The sequence below is a fragment of the Trachypithecus francoisi genome, unplaced genomic scaffold (genome assembly GCF_009764315.1).
Source record: "Trachypithecus francoisi isolate TF-2019V2 unplaced genomic scaffold, Tfra_2.0 Lachesis_group11, whole genome shotgun sequence".
Classification (NCBI taxonomy): domain Eukaryota; kingdom Metazoa; phylum Chordata; class Mammalia; order Primates; family Cercopithecidae; genus Trachypithecus; species Trachypithecus francoisi.
The window spans coordinates 87,744,322-87,766,845 of NW_022681456.1; the positions used below are offsets into that span (position 1 = coordinate 87,744,322).

General features: G+C 37.1%; 1 protein-coding gene across 2 annotated transcripts in view; it reads left to right on the plus strand.

Annotated features, from left to right (window-relative positions):
• Positions 1 to 22,524, plus strand: part of SLC38A4 (solute carrier family 38 member 4) — a 69,779-nt gene that overhangs the window by 37,453 nt on the left and 9,802 nt on the right. For both annotated transcript variants that reach the window (XM_033222320.1, XM_033222319.1), the window contains exons 2-13: positions 2,511 to 2,741; positions 7,389 to 7,479; positions 7,986 to 8,101; positions 10,883 to 10,956; positions 11,426 to 11,518; positions 16,830 to 16,911; positions 16,997 to 17,079; positions 17,190 to 17,248; positions 18,080 to 18,355; positions 18,487 to 18,566; positions 19,877 to 19,977; positions 21,713 to 21,837. In XM_033222320.1, the coding sequence (XP_033078211.1) occupies positions 2,623 to 2,741; positions 7,389 to 7,479; positions 7,986 to 8,101; positions 10,883 to 10,956; positions 11,426 to 11,518; positions 16,830 to 16,911; positions 16,997 to 17,079; positions 17,190 to 17,248; positions 18,080 to 18,355; positions 18,487 to 18,566; positions 19,877 to 19,977; positions 21,713 to 21,837 (1,299 nt within the window). In that variant the 5' untranslated portion in view covers positions 2,511 to 2,622. The remainder of the gene's footprint in view (positions 1 to 2,510; positions 2,742 to 7,388; positions 7,480 to 7,985; positions 8,102 to 10,882; positions 10,957 to 11,425; positions 11,519 to 16,829; positions 16,912 to 16,996; positions 17,080 to 17,189; positions 17,249 to 18,079; positions 18,356 to 18,486; positions 18,567 to 19,876; positions 19,978 to 21,712; positions 21,838 to 22,524) is intronic.

Here is a 22,524-nt window from a genome sequence, read left to right on the forward strand (position 1 = left end):
TCTTCAATATTCTAAAGGAAAATGCTTCTGAATCTAGAATTCAAACAATTGATAAAGTTTGAAGGCAAAATAAAGACATTTTCCAACATGAAGCAACTCAGAATTTCTATTTACAGACATAGGCTCATTGTGTGAAAAAAGTTATTCAAGGCATTATTTTAGCATAATGCAAAATAAACTGAAGAAAGAAGATAGAATGGCGTTCAAGAAACTAGCGGCTGAGAAAGACTCAGAGGTTGGAGGAGGAAGCCATTCAGAATGAGAAAGGGCATAGAAAATTTGCTTTCAAAGTTTTGGTAATATAGAATGATATTTCATTTGTTATGTAGTCAAATATCCCACTTTGTCTTTAAGGCATACTATTTATACAATGATAATACTGTAATTGCTGCTTATTGGTTTTACATGTTTAGAAACAACCTACAGGCAAGTTATGACACATTTGTTTCACAGAACAAGATGAAAATATTATGATTCTCAAATTGTAAAAGCGTGTTATTAACTAAAATAATTATGAGTATAGGGGAAAGAAGAAAAGAAAAAGTATGCTAATATCCTTATTTTTTATGGGTAACCAGTCTAAAATCAGTAAACCAAGTCTAAAAAGCTTTAGTGAATTATTTAGATCTAGAATGGCTAATTTTAAATGACAAGCTAAAAGCAGAAACCATCAATAGTGTTTGCTGCTGGGAAGCGAGACTGGTGCTGTGTGAAGAGTGAGAAAAACCTTTGTACTCATTTAGTGAGTTTCTTTTTTTTTTTTTTAACCATATGCAAGTCTTACTTCTCTCTTATCTTTTAACCTGTTTCTTTAGATCTTTTATGTACATACACTTAGGCTGCCTTATATTAATAATAGACTCATTTTTGTTCCTCCTGCTTCAAACGCTGTGTGCTATTTTTTTAAATTCTGAGAACTGCTTTCTTTATTTCTGGACAATTCTCTGCCATTATCTCTTTCTGTTTTGTCTCACCCTAGTCTCACAATTCTCTATATTGGAATGACTATTAGTATGTGTTTGAACTTGTAATTCTTATTTCCCCCATTCCTCTTAACTTCTTGTTTTTATTTTCCATTTTTTAATCTCTTCGTGCTATAATTTGAGTGATTTCCACACATCTTTCAATTTTATGACTCTTCCTTCAGCTGAGTTTTTTTTTATTTCAATGATTCTTTTTTTTTTTTTTAGAATTCCTTTTTTGACTCTTTTTCCAACTAGCCTGTTCTCCTTTTATATTCCTTTATAATGTTTTTATTCTGTGAAAGTTATTCTCTTATTTTGAATGTTTTCTTTTACTTTTCATTATAATAATGTAAAAGTCCCTTTTAAATTGCTTTGTTATTTGTAGTTCCTTATATGTGAATGTTATCATTTCTTGTGCCTACCGGCACTCTTACTAGTGAGTTTCCATGTGTGTTTTATATGTTTTGTAATTTGAGGATGTGAGCTTTTCCAAGGTATGAGTTACCTTCCAAAAAAGTACTGCCATGGCACTGGGTTGTGGAGGTATTCCCAGGTGGTAGTTTCTGTTTGTCAGAGGAATTGCAGATTTTGTGACTTCTGGAGCAATTTTTATGTTAGTTTCTCTGCTCAAGATTTCCTTATCAAATGGGTATTGCACATTTCAGGACCACACCTTTCAAGAGTGATAGTGTTTCTCCTAATATAATGGTTCAATGATAATTGAATGAATCTAATGGTAAGAATTTCGGAAGAAATTATATCAACAACATGTAACAGATTCAGAGCATTTTTCAAAAACACAATGCCAGTCCACCCCTTTTCACTTTACAGTTGAGGAAAATGAGGTCCCCAAATGTTAAATGACTTATGCTGAGATCCAATGAGTTAAAGGCAGAGCAGAGCCTAAAATCTAGATCTCTTTGTTGTTAAAATACATTTTAATTTGACATAGATGATGACTGATGCTGACCCAGAGGTAAATCTGAACTTTCTTTTCTTACTGTTCTTAACTTTGGTTTCAGGATCCAAGTGCCTAGAAAGTGACTTCCTAAACTTGATCCCCACCTATGTTGCATATTATCAAGCATTTGCTGGTGTTAATTCTTTCCTGTCTAATTAAATTAAAGCAGTAATTTTCTTTCTAGTTATTGCTAGTAGAGACACTGGTAGATTCTGCCTTGGCAGACCTTCCTTTGTCAAGAATTTACTTTTGTCTTCCTTTCTTTTAAAACATGCATCCCACTCACAAATACCTAAATTTCCTTGAAGACTGCTGCCGTGTCTTAAGATTTCTTTTTCTATAGTGACTAGTAAGACCTACAAATATCTGCTAATTTAGCAATTATTAGTGATTTCCTTTCTTCTCTTCCATTTTTTTCTTTCTTGTATTGGGTAAAGGAAACTTTCAGGATGTGCTTATGTAAAATTTTCAGGAGTTACCTTCCTTCTTCCCTTTTACAGAGAGCATACAATATGTAGATGATTCATATTCACTTATTTCATTTAAATAAAATTATAATGATGTATGTTGTGTTCTGTTTGCAGAACAGAGTGTTCTGAACATCAACACAAAGTGGAAGAACCTTAAGCTGAACGTACAGTATATTATTTACACTGAAGGGGCTTGTGTGTGGACAAGAAAGCGCTGACAGCTCAAATGGATCCCATGGAACTGAGAAATGTCAACATCGAACCAGATGATGAGAGCAGCAGTGGAGAGAGTGTTCCAGATAGCTACATCGGGATAGGAAATTCAGAAAAGGCAGCAATGAGCAGGTATGGTGTTAAAAATTACTAGGTTCCATGGAAAAATAAGACAGAATGTGGACATGGAAAACAAGGGTCTTGATGGGAAGAACTGGATTTATTACAGGTAAATTTGAGATAACAATGATATTGATGCTAGCACACATCAATTCCCTGGTCCTGAAATACACTGATAATGTCAATCTATTTTGTGACTGATTTAGAATTGAGGTTACAATGTCCTTGTCTCTATTAATAATGTGTAATAATTTTAATTATATTAGCCTCTTGCTCCTCTTACCTTTCTCAGATTCCTCTTTGAATGTTGTTACACCTCCTGGTTTCTGTAGGGATTCTTTTCTCTCTACAAGTATCCTCTGGGCAAGCTCACTCACAACTATTATGGCCTCACCAACTGAATATATGCCATATCCCCAGCCTGTTAAATTTCTCTACTGAATATTTCAGATCACTATATCAGGCTGTCTACTACACATCTCTACTGGACCACTACTGTGTCTGAATTGCCTCATTTATAAAGTTAAATCTGTAATGTCTAATATTGAACTCCTATCTTTCCCTTCAAAACCAGCTCCTCCTCTAGTAATCCCCATCCTAGTGAAAATCACTGCTATCATCTAGCAACTCACTCAAAAGCTCCTAGGTGTAAACTTTGACCCACATAGCCAATGGCCAGTCATATCCAGTTGGTTTGACCTTATTAATGCTTCAAATACACTCACTTTTCTGTACCCATTCTGCTGTGGTCTTACCTTAGGCCTGCATTAAATGCGAGATAGGGAGAGTCCTGATTTGTCTTACATTTTGGTTTCCTCTGTCCAGCCCTCTACACTCCTGCAAGAGTAATCTCTTACAATTGCAAATTGAATCAATTTTCATCCTTAGATAAAGCCCTTCTGCACCTCTCCAATAGCAATAAGAGAAAATAGATTACACACTGCTGGGCACGTAAGGTCCTTTGTGATGTGTTCTTGACCTGCTGCTCCTGTCCTGTTTTTACTTGTTGCCTTCACTCATTCTGCTCCAACTGCCTGGAATCAGTCAACTACTCCCCCTTTCTCCCTATTGACGTCTCTCATCCTTCAAGAATCAGCTCAATGTTAGGTCTCCTATGCAGCCTTTTCCAAATTACTCTACTCCCCGACGTAGAAGTGACTGCCCCTCCTTCGTGTACCCTCTCCTTGTGCAGATGTTAATTACATCACTACTACAGGTTAATGGCCTCTGTGGTCCCACCACCTGCCACATTGTCTGGTGCATAGTAAGTGCACAATAGTTATTTGATAAGTCAATTGATTTCCCACAAAATGTTATATTAAGTTGTACATGATTTAAGATGCTCAGAAGGGAATTTTTGACCAAATCTAGGTCTGAAATAGAGAATATTATGCTCAAACAAAGACTTCTCATTTTATTCACAACACCCAGGAAAATCCATCAGGAGAAAGCACTGTTCTTCCTTCAAGTAGCTCAGTGCAATGAATTTTAGGGATGTTGGACTAGAGAGGCCACTGAGATGTAAATTATGGCATTTTCTAAATCAGGTGACCCTTGAGGAAACACGAGGGTGGTAGACGATAGGGCTTTGGAGTCTGCAAGTAGTTGCCTGACTGTAGAGAAGCTGTTTGTCCTCTTGAGCTTCAGTGGAAAATGTAAAATGGCAAACCAACAGCTACTTTTCAAGGATGAGATGGGTGCCCAGAATATAGATGACATTCAATACTTTTTTATTACTTCTCCTTCACTGCATTACCCTCAATAAATTGATTCAAACCTGAGGATGCTTGTTTCTGAGAGGGATGTACACAAATATGAGCTTTGCCGAGGCTGACAGAGCTGAAGGGGACACCCTTCTAAGAACTGTCGTAGTGTCATTCCACTTGATCCTCAAAAGCCAGAACGGAAAGAGCATGAATGCTTTCGTTAAGCTTCATGCAATGTGTTCCGAACCACTCACAGTGACTTACCTTTTATCTCCTAGCTTAAACATAGGTCATCATTTTGCAGTTTTAAAAATCAGTTTAGGCCGGGCGCGGTGGCTCAAGCCTGTAATCCCAGCACTTTGGGAGGCCGAGACGGGCGGATCACAAGGTCAGGAGATGGAGACCATCCTGGCGAACACAGTGAAACCCCGTCTCTACTAAAAATACAAAAAAACTAGCAGGGCGAGGTGGTGGGCGCCTGTAGTCCCAGCTACCTGGGAGGCTGAGGCAGGAGAATGGCGGGAACCCGGGAGGCGGAGCTTGCAGTGAGCTGAGATCCGGCCACTGCACTCCAGCCTGGGCAACAGAGCAAGACTCCGCCTCAAAAAAAAATAATAAATAAATAAATAAAATAAAATAAAATAAAAATCAGTTTAAAGAGATGGGCTTTATCTATGTGTGGTTTGGATTGAACCCTTAAATGGAAATTTTTGAGAAATTCAACATAATGTATTTATTTGTGATCATTATACTTGCGTTTTCAATACATGCTGGATTTGGTATCAAAACATCTAACATACTGGGGACATTTCTCATCTATTTTATACAATCTTGGCATGTTTAGTGACTACAACTCATCTCATGCTGAAATAAGAACATGTAAATGCGTCAAAGAAAGAAAATCTGTTTACCTTCAAATTCTCAATTTTAAAAACTACTCATGGAATACAGATTTTAGTTTATTGATTAAAATAAAGAATAGAGTGTTGGACATTCCAGAGTTTAAATTCTAGGTGGTACTTTTGTTTTTATAGTCCTCAGGCCCATTTTAGGCTTCATTTTATCCTGTCATCTCAGTCTCCAACTGTGAACATTAGGTACCAGTCTTCACATAGCAGGTACATTAATTACAGACCATTAATGTAAACCACAAAAGAGTGGTTGGGGGGTGTATGGAAATGGAAGGAGGCAACAATTGAGGGCATTGTGCTTTCTATGAGAAATATGGGGAGAAGGCCAGGAAATATTCTTAATCGTGTACTCAAAGCTATTTATGCCTTGAGTTCTAGAAAAGCACATAAAACTTTGTGATTTTGTCTGCTGTTTCTATCTACATCTCATACTGTTTTCTGTTCTCAAAAAGTAACCCCGCCATCCTCTTTTGTCTCCAGGTTATTTTCAGGATTAGCTTCTGTTATAAAAAATAGCTTGTACAGATCTCGTAGAATAATTCTTTTCTATCTTATTTCTAAGGTTTATTTATTTATTTATTTATTATTTATTTATTTATTTATTGAGACAGAGTCTCACTCTTGTGGCCCATGCTGGAGTGCAATGGTGCGATCTTGGCTCACTGCAACCTCCACTTCCCAGGTTCAAGCGATTCTCCTGCTTCAGCCTCCTGAGCAGCTGGGATTGCAGGCACCTACAACCACACCTGGCTAACTTTTTGTATTTCTAGTAGAAAGTTTCACCATGTTGGCCAGGCTGGTCTCAAACTCCTGACCTCAGGTGATCCACCCGCCTCGGCTTCCCAAAGTGCTGGGATTACAGGCACAAGCCACTGTGCCTGGCCTCTAGGATTATATAAATCAAACAATCTTTAATTATTTTATCTTTCTTTTCATGTAGGAAATGTCCCAAAATCTTCAACCCATCAATTTGAAAGCACTTTTAAAATCATACATAGTGTAGCATTTTATATAAAAACAACTAAAAAGTCTGTGACATTTTTCAATATAAAAATGCAATGGCAGCAGCAGGCCTTATTAATTGAGCCTCTTGGAAATGTGGCTGGTCCTAGGTCCGTAGCTTCAAAAGCCCTGGCGTGTAACTGCAGGAGCTGACCAGCACAGCTCTGTGACCAAGTTGTACAGCTTCTAGCCTATGTCCAAGGAAACCACAATCACAATGCTCTGTGGATAGTGACATATTAAAGTTTTCTTTCCCTCCCAACTCTTCTGCCAATTCATTGAATTGCTTTAATAATTTCCTTGGTTTCATTCATTATCTGTTAATAATCCTTGCACATTTTGAGAGTAATTAAAATACATACGCACACACAGAAACAACCAACACAACACAGAGCTACCACTGAATTACTTTCCAGTAAGAGATACATGTATAAATGATTGTACCAAAAAAGAATAAAAGGAAAATACCAGCTATAGGGCCCTGCCTGGGACCGTGTGATGCCGGGGGAGAACGGGGTCTCCCCCTGGGTATGGGTGGGTATAGGCTTGCTGCTTCACCTTTCGGAGCCACAGTTGCCTGTAGGGATATTTTGAGCATCAGACGAGACAAGGGTCACGGTGCCTAGGCATTTAATAAATATTTGTTGAATTAATAAAATCATCTGATTATAGTGTGGTAGTAGTTCAGAAAACTCTGACATAACCCTATACTCTTGCTTTGGAAGGGCTGTAAATGGGAGCACAATTAGTTGTAGTGTCTTGCATAGCTAATGTGAGAAAGAAGAAATGTGGTATAAACATTTTTTTAGTAATATTTCCTTCCTTCATAACATCCTTCTTCCATCCCAAAGTATAGTTGTAAATGGAGCTCATTTGTTGGTCTGGAATGACCACTAGTGTGAAGGAGGAAAAGAAAAATAAATTCGGGCATCTAATTTCCCCTCCTCTGATTACTTAGACCACCTGAAACATACATATGATTCAGAGCATATATTTAGATGTTTTCACTTTCTTATTTGTGTGTGTGTGTGTGTGTTCAGTCAATTTGCTAACGAAGATGCTGAAAGTCAGAAATTCCTGACAAATGGATTTTTGGGGAAAAAGAAGCTGGCAGATTACGGTGATGAACATGTAAGTGAATCTATGTTTTCAGGCAATAAACGGGACTGAGTGTGTCTGATCTACCTAGGTCTCTGTGGGAAAACAATGTGACTGAAATTTTCCAAGCCTTGATCAGCACATTCTCTGTTTATTCAGGCCCTTACTGGAATAAGGGCTTGTTTTTTCCTGTTCGCCATATGGCTGCATAAATCATTTATGAAATTTATGTGTTTTGGGGGAAATCATTCTAACCCAAAGGTAATCTGCAATCATACATGTTTTCCCTTCTTTATGTGACTCCCCTTGTAATTTGTATTTTTACCAAGGCCTCTGCTTTTGTAAAACCAAGCACTGCATTCCATTGAAAAATACATGCTTTTATTGATGTTGAATAATGGCTTTACTCACTGTAATTTTATCTTAGTCTTCAATTTTGGACTGTAATCTGCAGAAAATATAATGTGAGAATAAGGATAACCCCTAAAGGTTTGCCCTTTGGCAAATGTTTGCTTATAATACATCCCTTCTTCTTCAAGCATCCTGGAACCACTTCCTTTGGAATGTCTTCATTCAACCTAAGTAATGCCATCATGGGCAGTGGGATCCTGGGCTTGTCCTATGCCATGGCCAACACAGGGATCATACTTTTTATGTAAGTGAATGTGTATGTCTACATTTGGTGATGAAGTCCATGCATACCTGGTGGCTCTTTCAATGAACAATCTCAAGTTTGATCTTTGTGAACATGAAGGATCTGAGAAAGTATTAGTGAATTCCTCTGGCTTTTAGATAGAACCGCAACCTGAGGAAAAAGTCAGAGGAGGCTACTCATGGTACTTGGTCACCCAACCATCCCTAACCCAATGGCAGAAAGTGTATGTGCTCAACCAACCAAAGTGCTGGAGCAGCCTCCCCAGAAGAATTTTGTTGATCAGTGGATACTTGAAATAATTTGGTGTCTAGCAGCCAAAAAGATCTTTCCCAGAAGCAAATCTAATTTTATCTCATTCTCAGGAAAGAAACAACTAAGTCTAAGGCCCTGCTTGCCCTGGCCTACCTTCTGTCCCATTCCCTGTGTCCCTGTGCGACAGATACACTGGGCACAATAGCCTTCTCTCCATCCCGTGAAGATGCCACATTCCCTCTCACCCCTGCACCTTTGCACATGGTCTTGGAACCCTCTTCTCTATCTTCTTCATCTAGTTAACTCCTCATATGTCAGCTCAGCCTCACCTGAATACTGCCTGCCCTGATCTCCATGACTGGGGCAAATCACTTTATCATAAACTCACCACAGTTTTAATGTTTTAGTGCCATTTGTCTGAATCATTTGGTTAATATCTGTCTCTCTTTCTAAGCTCTAGAAAGTCGAGCCCATGTCTGTTTTTACTCACCAATGTCTCTACCTCCAAATCTAGAGCAGTGCCTGGTACAGGAAATATTTGTTGAGTGACCAAACCTTATTCCTAAACCTACGCACTTTCACCCAACTTGTCCAAATGCTGCCTAAGGATAGCGGCATCTGGTAGTTGACCTGTTGGGTGGATACTGCACTATGACAGACAACAACAGTCGTTTATGTGCATCATGTACAGCCTGGTATTTTCCAAGATATAGTTGGCAGCAGTGGAATTATTCACAAGAATAAAGTCTGATGTTAGGCACCACTGTGGACACAGATCCTAATCCCAAATGCAATGCTAGGGAGTTAAATAACTGTCTAAGAATGCAATATTTATATCATAAATATGTGCTGTTTATGTTCTGAATATCATGTATGATTAGTAATCATACAGCTATTTGAGGGCTAAGGATTGAGGACTATAAATATTTATATTGTGTTAGTGCTTTGATTGAACTGTTTTATGTATTATATTCTTTAGCTGAATGGGTTTTTATATCAACTTTACTTTTATGTAAGCCATGTTTTGAAATAAACTAGGATTTTAATGATCTGAATTTTAATAGCTATATATATAGTCATATATTTGTATGCTTTTGTAGTGTACATTACTTCTAAGACAAAAACGCTGCCTTTCCTTATTAATTATATAATACCATTACAATGAATTAGGAAGTTATAGATCACTGATGAATAGAAATAGGAAAAACTTCACCCAATCCTACAGTCATAGATCATCTTCATGAGAGAAGAATATTCCACTTTTTAAAATGAGGACCTTATTTTTTAGCAGATTAATTTGGTCAGAACAATTAAATCACTAAACTTGATGGGGTGTGTTTTGTGTGTCTAAGTAGCACAGACTGGGTTAAGCTTTCTCTCTTAATTTATAGCAAGTGACACAGTATTTTATTGGTTTTACTCTTAGTATTTTCTGCCAGAGAAAGTACATGTTTAGAATGCAGGGAATGAGCATTATTTTTCCAGGGAACAAAATTATATACTCTGAATTACATTATTCCTTAAAAAGAGTTAAGTTCATAAGGCATATGGAAAATTATAGGAATAAGTCATTGGTTAGTTCTGGCAGACATACTTTATGGAAAATAAGAGCATAATATAGCTACAGGGGTTATAAAATTTATAATTCATGGTCCAAATGTATATTCGTACTATTGATTTCATTGGGAACTACCAAAGGATTAGATCAATTGTGGGGAAAGTGTATTTTTAAAAAATAAACAAAGATAAAGTTTTTTTCTGAATTCGAGGTAAAAGTTAGCATTGCTTCTCCATTTATTATGTAGATGCTTCTATCAACATTCTTATTTTTGCGCTTCAAATCTTAGATTTGGAAAAATACCAGTCAGTATAAACATAAAGAAACCATACATGCATGTGGGGGTCCTGACACCAGAAGTGACTCTGAAAGAAAAAAAGAAGAAAAAAAAAAGGAATTTTCCTGCCCCATCCTTAGCTTTCTCTGCTTTCTCTATTATATATGCAACTGCCTGCCCCTCTAGCTTACAAAGTACTTTGTAATCTAATGCACAGGATCAGCAGTAATGCAGCTCAGACTACATGCTTTGGCTTTTGGATTCCTAGATTTCAGATTAAGGTTTAGTCAGACTATTGAATAGCCCTTCAATTCTAAGTGCTGATGTGAATATCATGCAAATATGATGTACATATTCCCATGTGCTGAGTAAGTAGATGTAGCATTTGCTAATTTTGCTACACACTTAGCGTCTAAGTTATGAACCAGATTCTACAACGGGGTAACATTTTTTTTAAAAGTTAGGGACTTCAGGTAGTAGATTTGGGCATGTAAAATATAGCACATTCTATTTCTATGACTTTAAAGGGTATGTGTAGAGTTCTGAAAAGAATTTCTCAGCCTCCCCCAAATCCACATACTTTTGGAAAGTCTATGATTGAAAAGATGAATGTGATCCTTTATTGTAACATCTAACAAAATTACATTTTATTTATTATAGAAACTTTATTACCCACTCTCTCTTCCCTTTACAGAATCATGCTGCTTGCTGTGGCAATATTATCATTGTATTCAGTTCACCTTTTATTAAAAACAGCAAAGGAAGGAGGTATGCTACTACTTGAGTTCAACACATTCTATTTTAATTCTCATAAAAGAGTATTTCAGTCTGTTGCTTCATAACCTTAGGATGATTGTAGTCAGTTTCACATTTCATTTTCTTCTGAGCCCAGTGACATGATCTCTCAGTGCTTTTAGTTGTTTGGGCAAGTGAGAGGCAGGAGGGAAAGTCAACTGAATCAGGTTCAAGACAAATAGAAAAAAAGAAATTTCTGACATACGATAGAAATAACTGTTTTGATTTGCTACATGCAGTTAAAATAAATAAAGCCATTGATTCTTGTTTGGAGAACATTTTGATATATTGCTTATTGGTTTTTGAGGTTGCAACTTTTGGGCTTATAATTTCTATATGATGTTTATTTACATGTTTGAGACTCCAGTGTGGAATTATATGACAAAATATTTTACTCGTTAAAACATTCTTTTTAACAAAACTATTTTATCTTTGATCGTAGGGTCTTTGATTTATGAAAAATTAGGAGAAAAGGCATTTGGATGGCCGGGAAAAATTGGAGCTTTTGTTTCCATTACAATGCAGAACATTGGAGGTAGGGGATATACTTTTCAATGGATCATGCAAACTTTCTATAGCATGTTCAATAAATAAGAAAACTTACAGCAATGAACAGGCACTTCAGATACAGAAAAATTGCTACTTATAGTTCTTAAATTTTAAAACTATAGTTTCTTAAATAGATTTGTGTCCCTCTTTAATTAAAAACAGCAGTATCTAAGAATGAAATAACATATAAAACCCTGCCAATTGAATTCTAGAATTAAAATACAAAATAAAAGCTTTCTTGATTTTTAATGTTGTTACAACATGAATTATTGCTCTTAAAAATTGAAGAATTTGTGCTTATTTCTGTCATTACCAAAACGGTTGATGTTTTCTATACGTGATTGAGTTCATTTTACAAAACTGAAAAGTAGGTGTCTGGGGGAACACAGCCAAACGCTGTGGTCCTTGAAACGCAGCCTGCACTGAGCCAACCCACTAGATGGTCTCTAGAAGTTTACCAAGGCAAAAGTCTGGCGAGGCATCAGATGCACTAGAAACCCGGGTTTGTTGAGTCTATGGATTATTATAATTCCCACTGAATTATCATTGCCAGTGTAGGACCTAGAAATATATATATATATATTTTTTTATTTTATTTTATTTTTTATTATACTTTAAGTTCTAGGGTACATGTGCATAACGTGCAGGTTTGTTACATATATATACTTGTGCCATGTTGGTGTGCTGCACCCATCAACTCGTCAACACCCATCAATTCATCATTTATATCATGTATAACTCCCCAATGCAATCCCTCCCTCCTCCCCCTCCCCATGATAGACCCCAGTGTGTGATGTTCCCCTTCCCGAGTCCAAGTGATCTCATTGTTCAGTTCCCACCTATGAGTGAGAACATGCGGTGTTTGGTTTTCTCTTCTTGTGATAGTTTGCTAAGAATGATGGTTTCCAGCTGCATCCATGTCCCTACAAAGGACGCAAACTCATCCTTTTTGATGGCTGCATAGTATTCCATGGTGTATATATGCCACATTTTCTTAATCCAGTCTGTCACAGATGGACATTTGGGTTGATTCCAAGTCTTTGCTATTGTGAATAGTGCCGCGATAAACATACGTGTGCATGTGTCTTTGTAGTAGAGTAATTTATAATCCTTTGGGTATATACCCAGTAGTGGGATGGCTGGGTCATATGGTACATCTAGTTCTAGATCCTTGAGGAATCGCCATACTGTTTTCCATAATGGTTGAACTAGTTTACAATCCCACTAACAGTGTAAAAGTGTTCCTATTTCTCCGCATCCTCTCCAACACCTGTTGTTTCCTGACTTCTTAATGATTGCCATTCTAACTGGTGTGAGATGGTATCTACAGTGTTCTCTCATTGGTGTGTTTGCCCACCAGCTTCATACTGTCATGTCTTTGGCCCTCAGAAGGTATCCAGACCCATATTTCAGATGTCCCGCTGGCTGCTTCCTGGCACATGGTCCCAACCTTCTCCCCACATAGTGACACTTACTCCCTCTCCTCCTACCCAGTCCCTAAACCTGCTGTTCTATTTCTCTGATCTTTCTTTTCTCAGTGAATACCACCAGCAGTCATCCAGTTTCTGAGGACAGACATCTGGATGTTAGCGTAAACCTTTCCTTTTCCCCAACTCTGCATGTCCAATCAAATGCCAAATTCTGTTCATTTGATCTCTTACTTATCTCTTGAATCTCTCCTCTCTGTCCATCCACATGACCACAGATGATCACCATTTTTAGCTCAGACTATTGCAGTAGTCTTCTAACTGGTCTTCCTGGCTTGAGTTTTCCCTGCTCCCAGATAAACTCTAATTTGTTCTCCAGATAAACTTTCTCCAATTTAAGTCTGTTTCTACTTTTGTCGTGCATAAAATTCTTCAGCATGCCCTCATTATTTTCAAGGTAAAACTTAAATTCATTGGACTGACACAGGATTTTCGTCTAGTTCTTCTGCTTATCTTTCTAAACCTTTCCTAGCAATGCCCATATCTATCTATCTATCTGTCTATCTATCTATCTATCTATCTATCTATCTATCTATCATCTATCAATCATCTATTATCTATCTATCTATCTATCATCTATCAATCATCTATTATCTATCTATCTATCTATCTATCTATCTATCTATCTATCTCTATCAATTTATCCATCATCTATACCCTACATGTCCTGTGTCAAACCATAACAAATTATATTTAGTCCCCTAACAGTACAATTTTAATATTTTAAAAAATCATCCATGCCTTCTTTTCACAGGCTATTTTCTCCCCTTGAATGTCTCTCGAAGTCCTTCAACCCTAACACACACACACACACACACACACACACACACACGCATTTTCTCTCTCACTTTGCTCACCTGGCCTATTGCTTCTCTAGACTGTTAAATACTAGTTCCTCTGGGCTCTCGTGGTCCTGTTTGTATGTATCTGATATGTAACTGTTTTCTAAAGGATATTTAAAACACTTGAGTAGAGAATAAGCTTTTGGAGTCTGATGGACCTGAATTTGAGTCTATTTCTGTCACTATCTGTGACCTTGGGAAGATCACTTTACTCCTTTGCCTAATTTTTTCATGTATAAAATTACCTTACAAAGGCCATTGTGAGGATGAAATAAGGTAACATATGGCACATAATAAGTGTTCTGTATATGCTTCTCTCCTCCCTGGTTCTCTGCTTCCATATCCATGTCTCTGGAGTTGCCTGAATAAGTTTTTAAATAAGCATTTTAAAAAATTATAAAACAAATATATGATGATTGTGAAAAACTAAAACACTATGCAAATATATAAATTACCAAGAAAAATTTGTGTCAGTCACCCTCAGAAATAACTACTCATAGGTTTTCCCTTATGCCTAATTCAACAAATACATTGAGTATTGTTAGTGTTGGATCATCTTATGATACCGATTTTCAGCTTTCTTTTTAAATTTAATAATATGCCTTGAATGTATTTGCATGTTATTCTTTTTAATGATTTTTGAGGTTTTCATTATACAAATATGCCATAATTGGTTTACAGTATCCTTATTGAGGTACAGTTCGATTGTTTCTAATTTTTCACTGTTATAAAAATACTACAATAAATAAACTTGCACAGAGATCTTGCAAACAGGCAACCCATTTTAATAAATAAATTCACTGGAGTTATCGAGGATTTCTGGAATGCAGAAATTTCTTTAGTAATCTAGCTATACTAGCCCTGATAATGGATATTTGGTAAGCAGATAAATAAAATTGAGCCATATCTTAATGATTTGTGCTTAAAGAAATTTTTTTATATGTTAAGACTACAATCTTGGGTAGAATTTGACAGTAATATCAGAATGGTCTCATTTTACTGGTTTGGAGCCATATGCATATTAGCCCCCCAAATCCCAACAAATAGACCACTTTACATTTGTTTCAAGCTGTCAGACTTATTAAGGTTTAAAGTATCAACCTTTGCATAGGATTGCCTTTTAGTTGGTCTAATTTAACAATAACCAGGTATAAGCATAATTAACCCTGAACTCAACAAGCTAAGTGGCAGCAGCATCAACTGTGGTTCAAAGTATAGCCACTACTATGCTTCTAAATAATGGAATAAACTCTAAAGCAGTCTCTGGGTCAAGCCGCACACAAGTAAGAGGTGTGACTTTAAGGGAGTAAGATGAAATATCATAACATCACCCCAGAAAAAAATGCCCTCACTTTGGTTACTTTATTTGATTAGTTGATATTTGGCATAAGAGAAATCTCTCGTATTTCTGTATTTAACAACTCTACATTTAGAACATTTAATTTTCTCAATCCCCTAAAAAATTAACATTTACTGCAGATGTTTTCACATTAACAGATTAATGTCTGGATTATTCTGAATTTTTGAAGATCAAACACATTAGCATCACTGACATCACTGAAAATCAGCAATTAATAGCTCTAACATTGAATGGTACCATGCCAAGTCAGCTAATCAGAAATATCTCCTGTGTTCACACTCTGTAAGATTTAGCTTTAGCCAAGGTCTTTGCAAAGATTAACCAGATAATGTGTACAGAAGATACATCTGCTATTGTAAAAATCGTTTCACTTTGACAGTATAGAAGAAGCACTAGCCCTTCTGTTTTAGATGTAGTCCGTCCTTTTCAAGCTGTGTTTTTGTGGACATGTCAACTTAACATCTTGGACTTTTTATATCTCCATCGGTGGAATGAGAATAACAACATATATCTTGTCATCTCACAGGGGTTTTCAGATGATCAAATGAAGTAATGTGCAGGACTAAACAATGTGGGGAATTATTATCACCACTGTTACTTTCATTTGAAATGAAGAAAATATTTTTAAACTCAGTAGTTTAATTTAAAATTTAAGTATGTGTTTTAAAGTGCCTGTTAGCAAAAATTCACTGAAAGGAAAATTCACTGAATGGATGTAGGACACACTTAAAGTTTTCACCTCAAATTTGTGAGTTCTGTTTTTAACTGAATCTTTTGGCCATGTGTCAACAAATTAGCGTTATCCTTCACCAAATGGATGGGCTTGAAAAAGGCATGATGCAGCAAAATTGTAATGTTATGCATATGAATACATATTCATTTTTTCATGGAGAGGGCTTGTAGATTTCATCAAAAAATCTTTCACAAGAGTAGATAATGACTCATATATCACTTACCTAGATGCTCATGAAATTTTGCCACTTTATATAATTCCTTAGTTGGCCAAAAGGAGAGTAAGATGAAGTGGGGGTGGGGAACTTCTTTGACAAAGATGGAGAGAAGCTGTCATCTCTTGTATTCTTTTATCAATCCGGGAAGACTTTGGTTCCGACAATAAGTGGTCTGAGACTGTGTGCTCCTCAGACAGATCCCAGAGGACTAGATACGTGCCCATCTGCAGAAAAACAGAGGGGATGTATTGACTCTGCAGATCCGCCCTTTGATTCTGCCATCTCTCAGCTGGCCATGCCTTTTGTTGCCAGACTACTGCCCAAGTTATAGACACTAACACAGGCACACTGAGTGTGGGCTATGATGATTTATAACTAATGAGGGCAGAACCTTAAAACTGCAGCTTCACTGTAAACTTTGGAGCTGGCTTTAACACAGAATTAGCCCTGATACTGTTAACAAAGGTCCACCTGCAAAAGCTAGAGGGTCAAATGTCTATCTTGGAAGAGAACTTGGAAGCAGTGCCAAATACACAGTGAGTATTTTTTCCATTTGGGGTATTAGATGTTCATCTTACTTATCCCAAATGTCATAACTTGCTTGCATGTGACTTCAGTGCTATCCACACCATCTAAGCTGTCACATTTTCCATTTTAGCAATGTCAAGCTACCTCTTTATCATTAAATATGAACTACCTGAAGTAATCAGAGCATTCATGGGACTTGAAGAAAATACTGGGTATGTCTTATGTTCCCTCTGTGACATCAAGTGACTCATTCTACTTGGTCTTTTCTGATTCTAAATCCTTGTCTCTCTCTTCTAGAGAATGGTACCTCAATGGCAACTACCTCATCATATTTGTATCTGTTGGAATTATTCTTCCACTTTCACTCCTTAAAAATTTAGGTAAAGATATTTTCTAACTGGGAATATTTTTATTTTTATTTCACATTTAAATAGGTAAGCTAATTGTAGATGCCATATTCAGCTTCCAAAATGCTTCTTCTAACTTCTAGGTTATCTTGGCTATACCAGTGGATTTTCTCTTACCTGCATGGTGTTTTTTGTTAGTGTGGTAAGTGATGTGATGACATGACCTTTGTAAGTTGGTTAGCATGAGATTCTTTCTGTGCCTAAATTAGCGTCCTCATTTTGTTCCAGCACTTCACTAATATGAAATAGTTCTTGTATCACAAGTGATTTTCTTGTAGACTAATTTAGAACAAAAAAAGAGCAGCTAAAATTTAAAGATAGTTGAGGTAGAACATCAAAGCTACTACTAATGGTTTGGTCTAGGCACACTGGTTACATATTGGGTAAAAAGGAACACTTCAAGCAGGAACATGACAATAATCTGGTATTTAGAACAGTAGAGAAGAGTCCCAGAAGAGAAAGAAGAATGCTATAGCCATATTCACATGAATCAGCCATTCTCTCTTACACATTCTACCCATTAAGACAGAACAAGGACAGTGGAATTAAAGAAGAAATCCTCTCCAGGCCCCTGACAAAAGAGGGAATTTCTTGCACTATTATGAATGCCAAAATTTATAAAGCATTTCCCCAAAGAAGTAAAGGAGAAGGAAAAACGGTTTTGAAGGCCCATGTCACTTTAGTTTGAAGAAATAAGGAAGTGATCATCTTTCTCATGGAAGGGCACGAAGGAGGGTGGGAAGGATTCATGCAAAATATTGTCCTGTTAACTCTAAGAGGCAGAGCTGCCAATCACAGCTCCAACTCTTCCCTTAGAACAGAGGTTAGAGGGAGTTTACTTTGTCCATTAGTCTAAAAGGAATGCCTAACTGAGCTCCCTCACACCCCACCCCATAAGCCACACATATGGATTCTTATTTCATTGCTTTTTCTCAAAAAGCTGATATTTTTCTTTTTTAATGACTGAGTCTAGGTGATTTACAAGAAATTCCAAATACCCTGCCCTCTACCTGTTTTGGATCACAGTGTTGGAAATCTGTCATTCAACAACACACTTCCAATGCATGTAGTAATGTTACCCAACAAGTCTGAGAGTTCTGATGTGAACTTCATGATGGATTACACCCACCGCAATCCTGCAGGGCTGGATGAGAATCAGGCCAAGGGCTCTCTTCATGACAGTGGAGTAGAGTATGAAGCTCATAGTGATGACAAGTGTCAACCTAAATACTTTGTATTCAACTCCCGGGTAAGTGAGAGGTCCAGACTTCTGATGAGTACGGTTATGTGTTTCTAAGTTTTTATTCAATAAACTGAGATGGCCTGAGATCACCATCTATGTTGGAATGCTAAACACGTGGTGTTGTCTTTGTTTTTCAGACGGCCTATGCAATTCCTATCCTAGTATTTGCTTTTGTATGCCACCCTGAGGTCCTTCCCATCTACAGTGAACTTAAAGAGTAAGGCAGCCATCATTTTCGCATTCTAATTGGCTTTGAAAATCTGCTCATGTGTTCAAGGGTCTTTAAGAGGAAACACAGTTTATAGCTTCCTCTTCAGAGAAAATATGTACTCCATCCACCCTCAGTAACACGCTTTAATCAGAAAGGTGGTAATCAGCCCACTACAGCACTACCTTTTCTGCTTCTTTCTCTCCTTTCTCTCCACCATAATGGTTCAGGGGAGGAGTTTATGGCAGGTGGACAAGGAGCCGGTGGTTGTAATAATTTTGGCAGGTGTTGGGAATTTAAATTTAAATTTTGTTGGGAAGAAGTGATGTCAGCTGGACTAGAAATGAAAACACTCATGACAACCAAAACTTATGGTTAGGGGCAGCCTCGATAAGCCACTGATGTCATTTACAGTCAGCACCTAAGCCTTGTCTAGAACACATTCATTACAAGAGATGTGCCAATATCTGTCCTTTGTTGTCTTATTTGTACAATAGAGTCACTGGCTAGAAAATCTTGTTTCTTCCAGCTGATGGTCTGTGATTCGTGTGCATTCTTTTCCCTTTGAAGTTGTTGGTATTTGCTTTGGAACAAAGGATATGAACTCATTATAGCTGTTTTCCTCTTTCCCTTAAGGAAGGGTATTATATAATAATTCTCAACTTCTTTAATCTAGACATCAGTAACCTCAGTCTTCATTCTCACTAAATAGCAAAACTTTCCCCATAAATTCCGATTTACCTCATAAAAAATTTCAGAACACTTTCAAGTATTTTGATGTCTTTGATTTACTTTGAAAGTCACGTGTAGCAGTTACTCCAGAAGCCTGACAATTGATCTTTGGCAGTCAGGTTCCCTCTAGAATGATTTCCAGAAGCTTTTCAGGTTAACAATGTCAGGATTCCCAGTAGTCTGGACTCTTGGCAGTAGTACTTTGCTGACTCTCGTAGGTTCTTTTCCTCATCTATAGTCATCTCATTATGAAATGCAAAAACTTTCTATGTTAGAAGCCTGTTTGACCTTTATGTTAATTATATTCTTATTCAGTGGGCAGGCTTACTGACCGACATGAAATAGACTGTTCCTCTTCTAGGGAAATGATTGATTTTAAGACTGAAGGAGTAGTGTTTAAGAAAAATGGAAATGAATCCTCATTAACTCTCTAAGACAAATTTAAATCAGCTATAAGTTTATGTACTAGAAATATGTCTTCACGATGAACAATACAGATACACTTTTTAATTTACTATTTTAATTTTGAAAAGTGATTTTTTTTTGTAAGTCTAAAAAACAAAGCTTGGTGTTCTTTATTTTTCCAGTCGGTCCCAGAGAAAAATGCAAACAGTGTCAAATATTTCCATCACGGGGATGCTTGTCATGTACCTGCTTGCTGCCCTCTTTGGTTACCTAACCTTCTATGGTAGGTCACTCTGTGAAAGTCATTCTCTATGTGCAAATCCTTGTTAGGCTGATCCTTGACCGGGGTAGGTATGATTTTTAAAATTGCCTTCTATAAGCATGATCTACAGATGACACATATTCAATTAATATACTATTTTAGCTTTGTCACTTGACCTGAGGAAATGGGGCCTGATTCAGCCTGGCTAACAAGTTACAACAATTTGTGAATTAACACATATTTTATAAAAAATATCCCTCAAATGAAATTATTTTCCTTTAGGGATATATGATATTTCTTTGGCTAGACTCCATAGTCCAACTCAGGCTAGAAGTGATGAGAATGAATCCGCTTGCATGTGATAAAGCTCCTTTGATGGAATTATTAACTGCCAAGCAAATGGCAGGGAAACTGCCAGGTCCTCAAATTTCAACTTGCCTCCTATTTACCATTCAAATCAAATCTGGGAGCCTGGGACTTTAGGTAAAATTTTTGACACATCCCGTTCTATTTTGTTATACCAAATGATTTCCTAAGAAAGAGGACATGACAGAATTTCCTTCAATCTGAGAATGCACTACCAAAAAATAAGTGACTGTGGCCACATTAGATTATGCCTGCAACATTTCCTCTCTGGCATCTTAACAGTTCACAAAGGGAATAGGATTGTACTCCTTCCATGAAGTGTAGCCACATAAACAGATTTCTTGGAATCACATATTGACCTGGTAGCATATGTTTACATGAATCAGTGTATCAATATAAATATATTTTTGTATAAGCCTCGTTTTAAGGTTTTTAACTTAATTTTTTTTTTCTTACTGACTTGGTAAATTGAATTGAAGGTATGACAAATTGTGGAGGAAAGATTCAGGAGTAGGCCACCATTTGCTTAGGTTTTCTTTCTGTTTGACTAATATTTGACTATTAACCAAACATGTGCTTTAGATTGGGCATTAACTTTTTGCTGGTTGTGAAATAATGAATGTCAAGGTCAATACTACTGAAGGTATTTTCACTCCTTTTTGTCTGATCTTGAGGTGGAAATCCAACTACATTTGATTCCATAAATATTTCCTTGTTATTTGTGTTTGGAATCCTGAATGAATGTGTTTTCCAGTAGGGCAGCATCTTCATCTTAGAGTAGTATCCATTGGGAGACCCTGTAAAGATTATACTAATTTATCCCTGCATGTTACTTATACTTATTTTTATGAGTTTCATAAGACAAGCAAAAACTTGAAAAAGCCCAAAAATATCTGTTTTAGTGTGGTGATGGTGTCATAGTTGTTGAGCTTGAAAAAAATGGTAGCAATCATTCATCCTAGAGTTTACACACGGGGTTTGTAAACTGCATCAGGAGTGGCTGCACAGGTAGGGGCAAGGGAGGTGGTAGGCTGGGAAAGACAAGATATGGGGCTTGGGCCTCTCATCCCCTTCAACAAGAACACCTTGGTCACTGTCTGATTTGTAATTGCCTCTGTACAGCAGAGATAGATTTATCACAATGTAAATGAGCTTGAGAGGCTCTTTATTTTGTATTATAGCTTCTGCAACTTTATAAGCTTCAGGACCTCTTTGTTTATTTGAATGAAGGTTGCATAGCTAATGAGCTCAGAGGCAAGACCAGAGGTGCCTGGATTCCCAGACCTAGGTCTTTTCCTCTGTTTTGTGTTCTCTCTATAAAATGTTGCCATAAGTGACCCGTGCTGATTTGACAACACCAAGCGGGCTCATTCTCTTCTGCCTGTTGTAGGAGAAGCTGAAGATGAATTACTTCATGCCTACAGCAAAGTGTACACATTCGACATCCCTCTCCTCATGGTTCGCCTGGCAGTCCTTGTGGCAGTAACACTAACTGTGCCCATTGTCCTGTTCCCAGTAAGTACATAAGACTTTGATGAAAGAAACCTACTTGACCCCACAAATTAGCACGTGTGTTCTACCTTCATTTTGATTTAACTATAGGGTGAGTTTGCAGTTGCAATGCCTGAGGATATTGTTATTTTCCTATAGCATTTTGAGCCACTTAAAATTGGCCATTTAATGTGCAGATAGAGCAAGTAGTTTCAGGTGATATTTTTATAGTGTAGGAAAAAAATCATAAAACTTATTTTTAAACTCAAATTTGAAAAGTGGAGCTTGAGCTTCCATCTTGTGGATTAGTAAAACTGAGTAGGAGTTCATATAACTTCGGAACCTTGAAAGCCAAAACCATGTTAACTTTCAAATCGTATTGAATTTCATCACGGTTTTGAAGGCATTTCATTTTTTTTCAGTTTGTCATGCTGCAATAATATCCAAAAGTTGCCTTATTTAACCTGACGCCTTGAAGGCTAATGAAAAGGGGATTCGTGTTAAGTAAATTATATACCAGAAAAAATTTTTTCAAAAAACAGTTATGCTATCTATCACATATCTCTTTCACACATGGCCTCTGTCAGACTCACACCAGGTCACCCCTCCCTGGCATTTGTCATTGGCGTCAGTTTGTTCTGAGATCCCAGAGCAGAGCTGGTAGTGAAAATTTGGGTTGTGTGAGCTAAAACCACCACCTAAGGATAAACA